Source organism: Perca flavescens, chromosome 5 (genome assembly GCF_004354835.1).
Source record: "Perca flavescens isolate YP-PL-M2 chromosome 5, PFLA_1.0, whole genome shotgun sequence".
In the NCBI taxonomy this organism is placed as follows: domain Eukaryota; kingdom Metazoa; phylum Chordata; class Actinopteri; order Perciformes; family Percidae; genus Perca; species Perca flavescens.
Genome location: NC_041335.1, coordinates 28739505 through 28753124, shown reverse-complemented (window position 1 = coordinate 28753124; position 13620 = coordinate 28739505). Strand labels below are relative to the sequence as shown.

Here is a 13620-nt window from a genome sequence, read left to right as displayed (position 1 = left end):
AAAAAATGGTGTTGCTGTCCCTTTAACAAGGTGAGGCCAGGGTGTGGTGTATTCGTGCCAAAGTTTCCGGATCAGCATGCTCGTAAACAATGCAGATCCGACAAATCTGCAGCAGGAGGACAGCAGTCACTCACATCATGTCAGACTGCTCACCTCTGTAGTGGTTTATGTAGGCCTAATGCTCGGACTGGTGTCCACTGTGTCGCTGTGTGTTACAGACAGGCTCACACAGGTGGACTAGTCACACAGGTTGGACTGGAAGCCCTTTTGTTCACTACTTCTTGAAGGCGATGTAGCTTTTTTTGGGAGGGGGGAGTTATCATGGAGATAGTCGCAACTGTAGCGCTTCTACACCTGTGTTTGTGTGCGACAGGTGAGTTTTTTATTTATTTATTTATTTATGTATAGCGACCACACAGCCACCGCCAGGTAACACTGAGGCGAGTCTGTAAATCCTGCTTACGTCGTTTTCTTGTTCTTGTCCTCTTCTTGTCAAAGCGGCAGTTTCGGGTAGTGACTCCACCGAAACGGCCCTGACAGCCGCACCGGGTGACGTCGTTCGACTTCCGTGTTACGACGTCGGTAATGAAACAGCGACTTTAACGACGTGGATGAAAAATGGACGAGAAATCATTACAAGTGGCGGTTCTTCGCCTAACCTCTCACCCGCCGGACAGCGCTTCAAAGTGCTGCATGATGGGACTCTGAGCATCAAAGAGGTGATACCCGGAGATGAGGGCACCTACATGTGCAGCTCCACGCTGCCAGGCAACAACACCTTTCACGCACGTGTGCTGCTCCAAGTAACCCGTAAGTGAATGCTCATAATGTTTAGTAAAGAGACCGGTGTGAGGATCCGGGCGGTTTCTATGTTCACTAAAGTTCCTTGAAAGCACCAACACAAACTGGTTCTTCCACATTACCAGTCACACACGAAAACAGGTGGCCATATAGTGCGATGAGTCAAGACACAAACAGAAAATGATACTTAAAGCTGCAACTGACAATCATTTTTCATGATCAATTATTATTTCAAATATTGATCAATCAAGTGACAGAAAAGTACAATTATTTTTTATGATTCGTTTTGATTTCAAGCAAGCATGCCAAACATTAGGCTACCCAGTGGCGAGATGTAGGCCTAGCTATAGTACTGAAGTACTGAAACTCAAGTACAATTTTGAAGTAGGCCTACCTGTACTTCCATTTTATGTTACTTTTATACTTCTACTCCACTGGAGACAAATTTTGCACTTTTAATCCCACTTCATTTATTTTTTACATATTTAGGCCTAGTTACTAGCCACAAAATAAAAAAAACAACCAAATATATTTTATATTAATATAGTTTAAGCTACCCAGCAGTATACAACGTAATTAAAAGTAGCCCTACCTTTACCAGCTGCAACATTTAAAGTGATAAACGCATTAATACATCAATAATTAGCATCCAGTCATATTATTCTGAAGTGGGCCATTCTGCAAAATGAGTACTTTTATTACTTTAAGCCTATTTAATGCTCTACTTGACATTCAAAACATTAATATTGCAGCAAAAAAATATTAAGATATAAGATAATATAAGATATTGTGGATCAATGGCATATGGCCGTGAAAAACTTGGATATTTTACGTATTTGGGAATGGTCTGTGAGAGCCGTGTGGAGGACGTAGTTCCATCTTTGTGACGATTTGCTGCTTTTCTTTGTCTTTAGTTAGTAAAGTGAATGTCTTTGGTTTCTGTGCTGTTGGTTGGACAAAACAAGCCGTTTGAAGAAGTCATTACACGTACACCACCTTTATAGACCAAACTATAAAATGCCAGAGAAAATAATGCAGGGATGAATCTAGAATGGAATAATTGTTAGATGAAGTCCTAATTTAGTATTTAAAATGTAAGAAAAGAGAGAAAAATGTAACAACTTTAACAAAGTAATGTTTTCATCCAACCATCACTTCATTCAGTGATACAGAACAGAGAAAAAAATAATACAATTTGCTGTATGAATGATTTAACAATTAATCAGTTATCACATTTGTTGTAGTGGAAAATATTTAAGTAATATTAGGACAGTTAATCAAATGATTTACCCTTTACCCATTACAAACATACTCCTGAGAACAATGCACTGCTTGTACTCTTTTCAGGTGGTCCAGAAAATATATCTGCATCCATTGGCCCGGCCACTACCCTGTCCAACGGGACGCTCATCGTCTATCGGGGTTCTACCGTCTTCTTTAACTGCTCCGGCTCCTCGTACCCCTCTCAGCAGCTGACCTGGGCCTTCAGAGGAGCTTCATCCAGCAACGAGTCGCTGGTTACAAACTCTGAAGCCTGGCTGGACTTCAGGATAGAAGACATTCAGCCCAGGGCTCAGGGAGTTTACAGCTGCAGGGCTAACAACACCGTCACTCATCAGGCAGCCAATAAGAGCACAGAGCTGTTAGTATACTGTAAGTACCATGGGGAGAATACCCAGAATACCCTTCTGTGACTAGTCCAACATTGCCAGACCTTTCTCCACAGTGTATTCTCTGACTAAAGGACTAAATGTCAAAAGTATTATTTTTGTGGTTATCTTCATTCATTGGGCTGCACTTTAGAGGAGGTGCTAGACACGGCAAGTATTAGGTTTGATTTTATAATGCCATGAGGAAAGAATATAGAGCAATATAAATTGTTTTATATATTCATATTATCTTATCTTATTATTATATTTAAATACTGGTGCCCATACGAAATGAGTCCAATATCAATAAGTTACATTTTTTTGATAAATTTAAACATGTTTCTCTGCTGTTTAATGTTGTCCTCACACAAGCAGCTTGTGCTAAAGTTAGGATTTTGTTGAGAATAATCGGAAACAAGGCTGCATCCTACTAGCCATTCAGTGCCAACTTTCAACAAGCCAAGAAATCATGTGCACATGAACACAATCATACTTAAATAAAGTGCACTATTAACTTATATAACAGTTGTATCTGCATGGTCAGGAGGTATGATACTAATACATTAAATGGACTTCCTGAATTCTCAACACATTTCCTGTGTTTTTGCTGACTTCCTAAAATTACTCACTGATGCATGACTTTTCTACAGTAAGGCAAGCTCCAACCATATTCAAAGCTTTGATTAAAAATGTCATCAGTATGACAATATGAAAGTGATATTCACATTCCAATAGAAATAGATTGTTATTAATAAATCATCATGTTCACAATAAAATAGGCCCCCCTGGGCTGGCTGGCTCATACCAAGGCATTTGCTATAGTACGTAGGTAACGTAAGCATACACTAGCAGCTAGCATTTCTTTTGCTTAACTTAAGACGTAGTTCAGATTTACTAAAGTCAGACTATAAGAAAAAAACCTAATCAATCAAGACCGCGTTAGACCAGCAGCCAACCGATCGAGGCAGCAGCGGTAGTACAGCAACTCCTGTGTTCTGCAAGCTAAAATTACTGTTTTAGTCATTTGAGTCTGGTGGCTTTGATATATAGCTGCTTTAGTTCTCTGTAGGAAAGGGCTGTCTGACAGCAAGGTAAGGTGGTGAAAATATTCTTCCTAAAGCGTACAATTAAAGGGATACTTCACTGATTTCATAAATCAATATTTACTTGGCTTTAAACTGAGCAGACCTTTCGAGGATATTCCTCTGGAAACAATAACTTCTCTACTCAAGACAACTTATTAAACTCAAACAATTGTCTTAGAATTTCCCTTTTAACTACTATCAAATTACGTAGTTCCTTCCAGGTAACGTATTGGGACAATATGAACCTTCAAAATAAAGTATTATCGATTATTGATAGGCTCTTCAGCTTCGACCTGGATATATATATACAGTGGGGGAAATAAGTATTTGAACCCTTGCTGATTTTGCAGGTTTGCCCACTTACAAAGAATGCAAAAATCTACAATTTTAATCATATGTACATTCTAACAGTGAAAGACAGAATCCCAAAGAAAATTCCAGAAAATCACATCATATGAATTTATTAAAATTGATAACCATCTGATGAGGAAAAACAAGTATTTGACCCCCTGGACAAACAGCATGTTAATATTTTGTAGAAAAGCCATTATTGGCCAGCACAGATGTCAAACGGTTTTTATAGTTGGTGACAATGTTTGTGCTCATTTCGGCAGGGATGTTGGCCCACTCCTCCCTGCAGACAGCCTCCAAATCATTCAGGTTCCGAGGTTGTCGCCTGGCAACTCGAATTTTAAGCTCCCTCCAAAGATTTTCAATCGGATTCAGGTCTGGAGACTGGCTAGGCCACTCCAGAACCTTGATGTGCTTCTTCTTCAGCCACTCTTTTGTTGCTTTGGCGGTGTGCTTAGGGTCGTTGTCGTGCTGAAACACCCATCCTCGACCCATCTTCAGCTCTCTCACTGAGGGAAGGAGATGTCGGTCCAGAATTCCACGATACATGGCCCCGTCCATCCTCCCCTCAATACGATGGAGTTGTCCCGTCCCATTGGCTGAAAAGCACCCCCAAAGCATGATGTTGCCACCACCATGCTTGACGGTGGGGATGGTGTTCTTTGGGTTGTACTCGGTGTTCTTTGCCCTCCAAACACAACGAGTTGAGTTGAGGCCAAAAAGTTCTATTTTGGTCTCATTTGACCACATCACCTTCTTCCAGGCCTCTTCTGAGTCGTCCAGGTGGTGAATGGTGAACTTCATGCGGGCCTGTACATGTTTCTTCTTGAGCAGGGGACCTTGCGTGCGCTGCAGGATTTCAATCCATGACGGCGTAGTGTGTTACCAACCGCTTTTTTTGTAACTGTGGTCCCAGCTGCCTTCAGTTGATTCATCAGTTCCCCCTTGTGGTTTTGGGATGATTCCTCACCGTTCGCATGATCAGGGACACCCCACGAGGCAAGATCTTGTGTGGAGGCCCAGACCGAGGGAGGTTGGCGGTGGTGTGGTGCTTCTTCCATTTCCTGATAACTGCACCGATAGTTGATCTTTTCTCTCCAAGTTGCTTTCCGATTCTCTTGTAGCCCATCCCAGCCTTGTGCAGATCAACAATCTTGTCCCTGATGTCCGTAGAAAAGCTCTTTGGTCTTGCCCATGGTGGTGATGTTGGATGCTGGTTGTTTGGGTGTTGACAGGTGTCTTTTATACAGGTAACGAGGTGAGGCAAGTGTATTTGATGTAGATAATTGGTTCGGATTGGGGCTGTGTCTTAAAGAAAGACTAACTGGCTTGTAGGAGCCAGAATACTTGCTGTTTGTCCAGGGGGTCAAATACTTGTTTTTCCTCATCAGATGGTTATCAATTTTAATAAATTCATATGATGTGCTTTTCTGGAATTTTCTTTGGGATTCTGTCTTTCACTGTTAGAATGTACATATGATTAAAATTGTAGATTTTTGCATTCTTTGTAAGTGGGCAAACCTGCAAAATCAGCAAGGGGTCAAATACTTATTTCCCCCACTATATATATATATATATATATATATATATATATATATATATATATATATATATATATATACATACATATATATATATATATATACATATATATATACATACATACATACATACATACATACATACATACATACATACATACATACATACATACATACAGTACAGTACAGGCCAAAAGTTTGGACACACCTTCTCATTCAATGTGTTCCTTTATTTTCATGACTATTTACATTGTAGATTCTCGCTAAAGGCATCAAAACTATGAATGAACACATATGGAATTATGTACTTAACAAAAAAGTGTGAAATAACTGAAAACGTCTTATATTTTAGATTCTTCAAAGTAGCCACCCTTTGCTTTTTTTTGATAACTCTGCAAACCCTTGGTGTTCTCTCAATGAGCTTCATGAGGTAGTCACCTGAAATGGTTTTCACTTCACAGGTGTGCTTTGTCAGGGTTAATTAGTGGAATTTGTTTCCCTTATTAATAAAAAAAGCAAAGGGTGGCCACTTTGAAGAATCTAAAATATATATGTATGTATGTATGTATGTATGTGTATATATGTATGTATATGTTTTCAGTTATTTCACACTTTTTTGTTAAGTACATAATTCCATATGTGTTCATTCATAGTTTTGATGCCTTCAGTGAGAATCTACAATGTAAATAGTCATGAAAATACAAAGGAAACGCATTGAATGAGAAGGTGTGTCCAAACTTTTGGCCTGTACTGTATGTGTGTGTATATATATCTCTCTATCTATATCTATCTATCTATATCCCTGTTACTCTGGATAATTACCAACTGGACAGTTTTCATAGGGACTATTTATTTGGTGGAAAGTAGTTCCAATTAAAGTTGTTCACAGCTCAGATCTGTGGACTATCCAGAGTATCCATCACAGTTTTATGGAAATAAATATTATTTCTTTGTTTTAAAGTAGTAGAATATTTTAATCCTCATCTAAACTGTACTAGGATTGGGTCAGAAAATCAAATATCAACAAATATCTCAGAGCTTCAAAATAAATAAATTTTATATATATATATATATATATATATATATATATATATATATATATATATATATATATATATATATATATATATATATATATATATATATATATATATATAATATAACTTTCTTTGTGTGAAGGAAACATTCTGTTCTGTACCTTTTTTTTTTTATTTTTTTTTTTTTTTTTTTTTTTTTTTTTAAAGGACAATTCCAGTGCAAAATGAACCTAGGGGTTAAGAACACAGGGGTACTGAGTCGGCCGTGCTTGATCTATGTTACTGGTTACTGGTTACACTGCGTATACCGAACGGTACAGTCTTTATAAACCATCTTTTTAATAAACTGTCTGTACACTTACAAAGTTCTCAATGCTTCGGTTTACATGTAGGGACCCTCATTATGCCACTGTGGAAGTGTGGTGCTATTTTGAGCCTTGTTAGTGGTATAGAAATAGCGACTTCTTTTTACATTTTCACATGCCCCGACGACTAGCGTTATAAGCTAATTAGTGGTTTGTGCTAAAACTGGTCACATTCGATTAGCATGAAAACATATCCCAGAGAACCGTTGACTCGGTACCCCTAGGTCCATTTTGTGCCGGAATTGTCCTTTTAATAAGCACTGTTAACTACTGTACCTATGCTCCATGAAGAAGATAATGATAGTCTGATACTTTTAAAAGACAAGGGTGAATAACACTGAATGAAATAGAATTGTTATATTCAGGAACATTTTTCCTTATTTATCCTTTAATATTCTAAATACCAGTGTAAGGAATGCACATGCAGAGATAATGGCCCTAATTTTGCTTGATATTTAAGTGATAGCAATCACAATACACAGTTGCTTTCTGTAGTTTTTGCCAATTTCCTTACTGATGTTTTTGTCCTGACTAGATGTCCCAGACAGACACCCTGACTGTATGTGGGCACCAGAAAATGACACCTCCCACGTCCAATTTATCTGCACCTGGTCTGGAGCGTATCCTCCCCCGACGCTATGCTGGGGGGAAGACAAGGGTGACCAAGGACCTTGCTGGGAAAAAATTTTTTATGCATCAGAGGTGACGGAAAGCCTGTCAGTGACGCTGAACCGCTCAATGCTGTCAGAAGGGCAGGTGGTGAGGTGCATGGCCCAGCACCAAGCACTCGCTCAGGGAAAAGAGAAGTCGTGTTCGTTTACCCTCAGTAAGCATGTTGTGGTGAAATGAGCCTCTTAACAATCCTGAGATGTGCAACTGCTGAATCTTTTATGTGCTTTCCACTTCAGAGCCACACTGACACTCTTCAGTGAGATTGTTGACAATGTTTACTTGCAGTCAATATCCTTAGTATTGACCTTACTTTAATTTAAAGGGTCAGTTCATCCAATAAAAACAAACACATTTTCTTAGTTACGACCAGTTGAATATAGCCATGCAGAAACTTTTATGTATTCAGGTTTTGAGATCGTTTCAGCCTCCACCATGAGTACAATTTAGGAGAACCGAATTTAGTTTATTGAAAAATTATTTTTTTCCTTTTTAGCGGCATTATCTCTCTCAAGAAACAAAAAGATTATCCGTGTAAAAACTGTCTGCAGTGAGCTTTGTGAATTATCCTGAGTAACATGGGCAATGTAGTATGGCGCCTAGGAATGTAGGAAGTTTAGGGTCAACTTGGGTTTATTTGCTGAGGCTTTCAGATATCCGTCTCTGAGATTTGTGCCTCCATTGAAATGGAGGTCAATAGGATTTTCACAGCATTGAGAAACATCTCTCTCCACTAAAGTGTCCCTGTTACTCTGGATAATTAACAACTGGACAGTTTTCATAGGGACTATTTATTTGGTGGAAAGTAGTTCCAATTAAAGTTGTTCACAGCTCAGATCTGTGGACTATCCAGAGTATCCATCACTGTTTATGGAAAGAAATATTATTGCTTTGTTTTAAAGTAGTAGAAATAGTTTAAACAAATATTTAAATCCTCAGCTCCAATGTACTAGGATTGGGTCAGAAAATCAAATATCAACAAATATCTCAGAGCTTCAAAGTAGATAAATCCATGCAAATCCCAATGTCATAAACTGTATGCATGGGTAGATACCATACACAAATTCTACCAAAGAAATAGTCTCTGTAAGACTGCTGATGGCATGTCCTGTGGCCAAATAAAACCCAAGACTAGATACCACCACAAGAAGCACGTGAGAAAATATGTTTTGTTGAAGCAGCAGAACATTGTGATACTTTAGTTCGCATACTTTAGTTACTGATCAAATGTACCTCCCCCAGTGCAGGAGATGAGCCCTACCTATCAAATTCCAGTCACAATGTATATTCTCTAGCTAAACTAAGCTTAACACTGTTTTACTGTCGCAACCCAGGAAAACTGATGGACTGACTGATCTGAGGCTCAGATGTTCCTATGTTAAAACACGGTGCACTGTAATCTGGCTAAAATTGCCATTCTCTCCACGTCTTAATCACAGCATACTGTATAAACTTCATTATAACTAGGGCTGCACAATAAATTGCAATTGTATCGAAATCGCAAGATGGACTAGTGCAATATTCAAATCGCAGGGGGGCGCAATATTTGTTAATGGCAAAATATGTGTAGAACCATTCTGAATTAAGTATTGTGGTGCTGCAGAGATGTCCCGGCATACAAATCGTATCCTACAGACTAAAGAAAAAAAAACTTTGTTTAGTACAGACCCTCGCAAAAATCACACTATAATCATTTTAATTTCTTTCAATGTTAATAATTTTCAATGAAAATGAGAATACTAATACAAAAACAATCATTCCCTCCGATATCGTGAATCCAATCACAATCAGCATCAGTCAAAATAATCACAATTAGATATTTTCCTCATATCGTGCAGCCCTAATTGTAACATAATTAAGATTAAGGTTGTTTGAGGTTCTGGCTTCAGGATTTTTTTTTATTTCATAATTAATATCCTCATAACTAGTTTACCTTAGATTTTAAGTAGTGTTGGGGATAAAAAACAGCCAGACAGACAAAGTTGAAAGTGTGTCCATGAGGACACAGTGTTGCATGCAAATCATGTAGACAGTTAAGTGGTTCACCAAGTAAGAGTAAGGGTTATCATCACACAACAGGTTTGCGCAAACGATGAGATGACTCATAAGTGTTTGACTGTTTTATAAGCTAGCATTAGCTTATCTGCATTCTTTGCTGTTTTCTAAAGCTTTGAAGACAAGGTGTGTCTCTGTCAAATAAGATTACGGGTTTGATTCCCACTGGGGCCAACTAGAATAATAATGTAAACCTTTTATTAGTACTGACTCTTTGGACAAATCATGTTTTTACTGTGTGTTTACATTGACAACTGTTCAATGTTTTTCCCTCTCTCCCAGAACCTCCGTACCCCGAAGGCGAGCCGCTGGTCACAACTCTAGAGGCGACCAGCCTCACTCTGACCTGCTCTGAGGCCATGTCCATCCCCCCTGCAAACACCACGTGGAGAAAAGGGCTCAAGCAGGAGCTAATTGTTCCCGGATCCAAGTACGTCCTGTCTGTGGAAGGCCCCGTCTTCAAGCTGACCATACTCAACATCAGCAAGGACGACGAAGGCGTCTACTTCTGCCGCAGCGAGAACCCACTCGCCGTCCGCGAGCTGGAAGTGTACCTCACTGTGAAGTGTGAGTTTGGGATGAGAGGAAGGGTTTGGGCTGCAACATGGTCAATCATTTGTTTAAAAATGTGCATGCTATTTATTTTTTGTAAATGGATACAATATTTAAAAAAAAAGTAAAACAGATAATAGTGTTAATGTCAGAGAAAGCAACAATGAGTTGAACATACAGTTCACACTACAAATAAATGGACCAGAGATAAAACAGTAAGCCAGTCTCTGCAGGTGTCGACTGAGACTCCACCTCTGGAATGCTGATAAACCTGCTGCTCCACTCTCTCTCCACCCTTTCTGCTTCAAAATCCTCTCCTTTCGTCTTGTTCTGTCTCGACAGCCTCCTCTGCATACACAGGAGCGATCATCGGTGTCTTTATAGCTGCGCTGATTGTGGGATCGGCCGCAATCGTAGCAAAACTTGCTTACTCCGGCCGACACCGGATTTGCCTGGGTAACTTTTGTCTTATCTTTGCAACATACTGTATGCACAGAAGTCAGAAACGCATGCAGCGGAAGCTCCACTTTACCTACTGTATGTCTTGATCATTCTTTACACAGATTAAAATCTCATATACGGTATCTGTAAAGTTGCATATAAAAACTAACAAAAAGTATTAATCATAAAATTCCACTAATACTAAATTTCTGCATATTTTCGTTTCAGGAGATGGCTTTGGGTGAGTATCTCACATTTAATTATCTAATTAGCACTGCATGCTTATTTTAGTCACCCAAACCATTAAATGAAAGGGATTCAAATATCTTATGCACTGCAATCTGGGTTTCATTTTATTTATCTTGCTTAGTAGTTCCTGCAAACAAATGGCCAACTGTTGTGCAGACATTCTCATGTCTTTACATTACATTTCATTTAGCTGACGCCTTTATCCAAAGCGACTTCCACTAAGTGCATTCAACCATGAAGGTACAAACTCAGAACAGCAAGAATCACGTAGAAGTACATACGCTTCAAATCCATAAGCCAAACTACAAAGAGCCACATGTTAGTGCTACATGTGTGTATCATGTGCATGGGTGTCCTTGTCCCACAGGGTACACAACAGGGACCCACTCTAAAAACATTGCTCCATATTGCTACTAGTGATCAAAAAGTCCAGAGGGTACCTTTTTAATTTAATCACTTTTCCAATGTGCACTACATTCTTAAAACCTCACTAAACCTCCTTGGAATTTGGACACAGATGTTGACACAAAACAAAATAATTTCCAAAATGCAGATAGACAGACAGACAGACAGACAGACAGACAGACAGACACACAGACTTTATTAATCCCACATTGGGAAATTACTCTGTTACAAGCAACAAGCAGCAAGTAGCAAGTTACCAAGGACATACACACACATACTCACTCACAAACCAAAAATTCAAGAAATATAATAGAAATAATAAATAAGATAAAAAAATAAATAAAATGAAATAAATAAAAACAATTACCAGTAAAGATTAGATGATATAGCTTTGTAAAAGTAGCCTGAGAGCCAGATAATCTGCAAGCTCATGTTTCATTTGCACATTTGTCTTACAATGCCAGGCTAGTGTAAAAGAGTCTCAGGTATTTCTTATATAACCTGCAGGTGCACTCTAATGTCCCAATAATGTTTCTGCTGTCCAGGCAAATGGAGGACAGTGGAGACGTGCTGAGTCTGGTGGAGTCAGACGACGACGAGCAGATCTTTCAAGATGCCGTTCCACGGCTGCCTCCGTTAACCAACGGACACAACACAACGCTCGTCCAGATACATCGGATCCCATCAAGTATGACCTCATCATGGCAGTTTACATTGATTTAATGGTTTTTAAATGAAACGTAAAAATGTTTGGTAATGTAAAAATGTACCTCTTTGTTTAGGCGATCATGAGGATGCAGAAACAGCTGACACAAGCCCACAGCAGCAGGAAGATACTGTACAGAGAGAAGAGCCAGTGGATCTTTTAACATTTTAGGTATTTGGTGTTTTAGAGAGAAGTCTTTTTATTTTAGGTAAACACTATTTACTCGCAATGACAATGTGAACAGAATCGGTGGAAGACACATCAGATCAGCTCTCTTAATTTTTTTAATTATTTTTTTTTTAAAGAGGGTTTTGAATTTTTGTAAGCATATTTTTATTATTGATTTGTCTGTACAGCATTTTGAATATGTTGCTCTGATGTTGGAATGTGTGCAGTAAATTAAGCTGCTTAAACTAAATGAGATGTGACAATGGCTTTGGTCATTCATAACTTATTGATTTACGTACATTCCCTGCACGTAGCATTTACAGATTAACTATGACTATCGCAGTCTAGAATGCAACTCTAGACTGGAACCATTTTAAAAATGTGGTGGAGTTTTGTCAGTAAGTCTCATGTGTAAGATGTAGTGAAGGTTAAAAACAACTATCACTAAAATATCACTAGAGTTTTGACTCCATATGTCAATATGGAGTCAAAACTCTAGTGATATTTTTTATTGTATGTCAATATCGGTAATATAACAACATTTTGGGTATGACTTTGATCTTAGTAAATATTTAAACTATAATCTGGGAGTGAAATCACCTATCATCTATAAATGGTAGCTGTAGCCTATAAGAGAAGAAATACGAAAATGGTCTTACTGTAACACAGTGTCAGACATGTTTTCCTTTAAGGATCCCCTTGAGTAGTTTGAGCTGAATTTATTAAACAAATAATCAATTACTTGATCTACAGAAAATTATTCAGCAACTATCATGAAAACAATAGTTAGTTGCAGCACTAAAATTGATAAAAAATATTCCAAGTGGATGTCAACACTTAATTCAAAGTGATCATTCTTTTCCAAGTAAAATATTTAAAGCAAGTATGCCATTTTAATGGCTGCACCATCACATCAAATGGAAATGTTCTATGTTTAAATAATAATAATAAATAATCCATGCAGCACCTTTCAGTGAACTCAAAGACTCTTTAAAACATAGAGATATATATTAAAAATACAAGGCAATGTCATTTTCTTTGTTTAGCGCATTTCACACACATAGGCAAGTGCTTTCATAAAATAAAACAGTAAAATTATAAAACAAAACAAAAAAATAAATACAAGATTGGTCAAGATGTAAGTGCAACATAAAGATGTTAAAGGTAGTGGGGAATACAATAATGATAATGATTGAAAGGACATACTTGGACATCATCTTCATTTTTTTAAAATATATTTTATATTTATATTTTTTTTAAATCGTAATAGGCTATGCAGCATTTGTTAGTTTGACATATATGATTGTTTTTTTTTTTGTACTTGGTTTTGGTTTAAGTAGTTGAAGTTAAACTAAAATAACAAAGTAACACACTTTTCTGTAATTCAGTATGTGATCTTGGCAAGAAAATAAAATGTATATTCCTAATTTCAACTATCTGAGCTGACCATCATATTTTATTAATTACATCACTGGATGCCATCCTACGTGTCTAAAACCGTTGAAACCAAAAGGGGTTTGTTAACATGCACATGAACATGCATTAT

General features: G+C 37.9%; 1 protein-coding gene across 2 annotated transcripts; it reads left to right on the top strand.

The window, feature by feature from the left end:
- Positions 1-68: 68 nt before the first annotated feature.
- vsig10 (V-set and immunoglobulin domain containing 10) lies at positions 69-13470 on the top strand. 2 transcript variants are annotated; one of them, XM_028578187.1, is made up of 9 exons: positions 69-373; positions 505-810; positions 2149-2454; positions 7365-7655; positions 9836-10120; positions 10448-10561; positions 10775-10787; positions 11746-11888; positions 11983-13470. In XM_028578187.1, the coding sequence occupies exons 1-9, from the start codon at positions 322-324 to the stop codon at positions 12075-12077; spliced, it is 1605 nt and encodes a 534-aa protein (XP_028433988.1). In that variant the 5' UTR covers positions 69-321; the 3' UTR covers positions 12078-13470. The 2 variants fall into 2 exon arrangements, with proteins under 2 accessions (XP_028433988.1, XP_028433987.1); XM_028578186.1 differs by having other exon boundaries at positions 499-810.
- The last annotated feature ends 150 nt before the right edge of the window (positions 13471-13620 follow it).

Excerpts from the sequence above, each read along its gene's own strand:
- vsig10 (XM_028578186.1), top strand. The coding sequence starts at position 322 with ATGGAGATAGTCGCAACTGTAGCGCTTCTACACCTGTGTTTGTGTGCG. Across the intron at positions 374-498 it reads CCTGTGTTTGTGTGCGACAG|CGGCAGTTTCGGGTAGTGAC; the intron begins GTGAGTTTTTTA and ends TTCTTGTCAAAG. Across the intron at positions 811-2,148 it reads TGTGCTGCTCCAAGTAACCC|GTGGTCCAGAAAATATATCT; the intron begins GTAAGTGAATGC and ends TACTCTTTTCAG.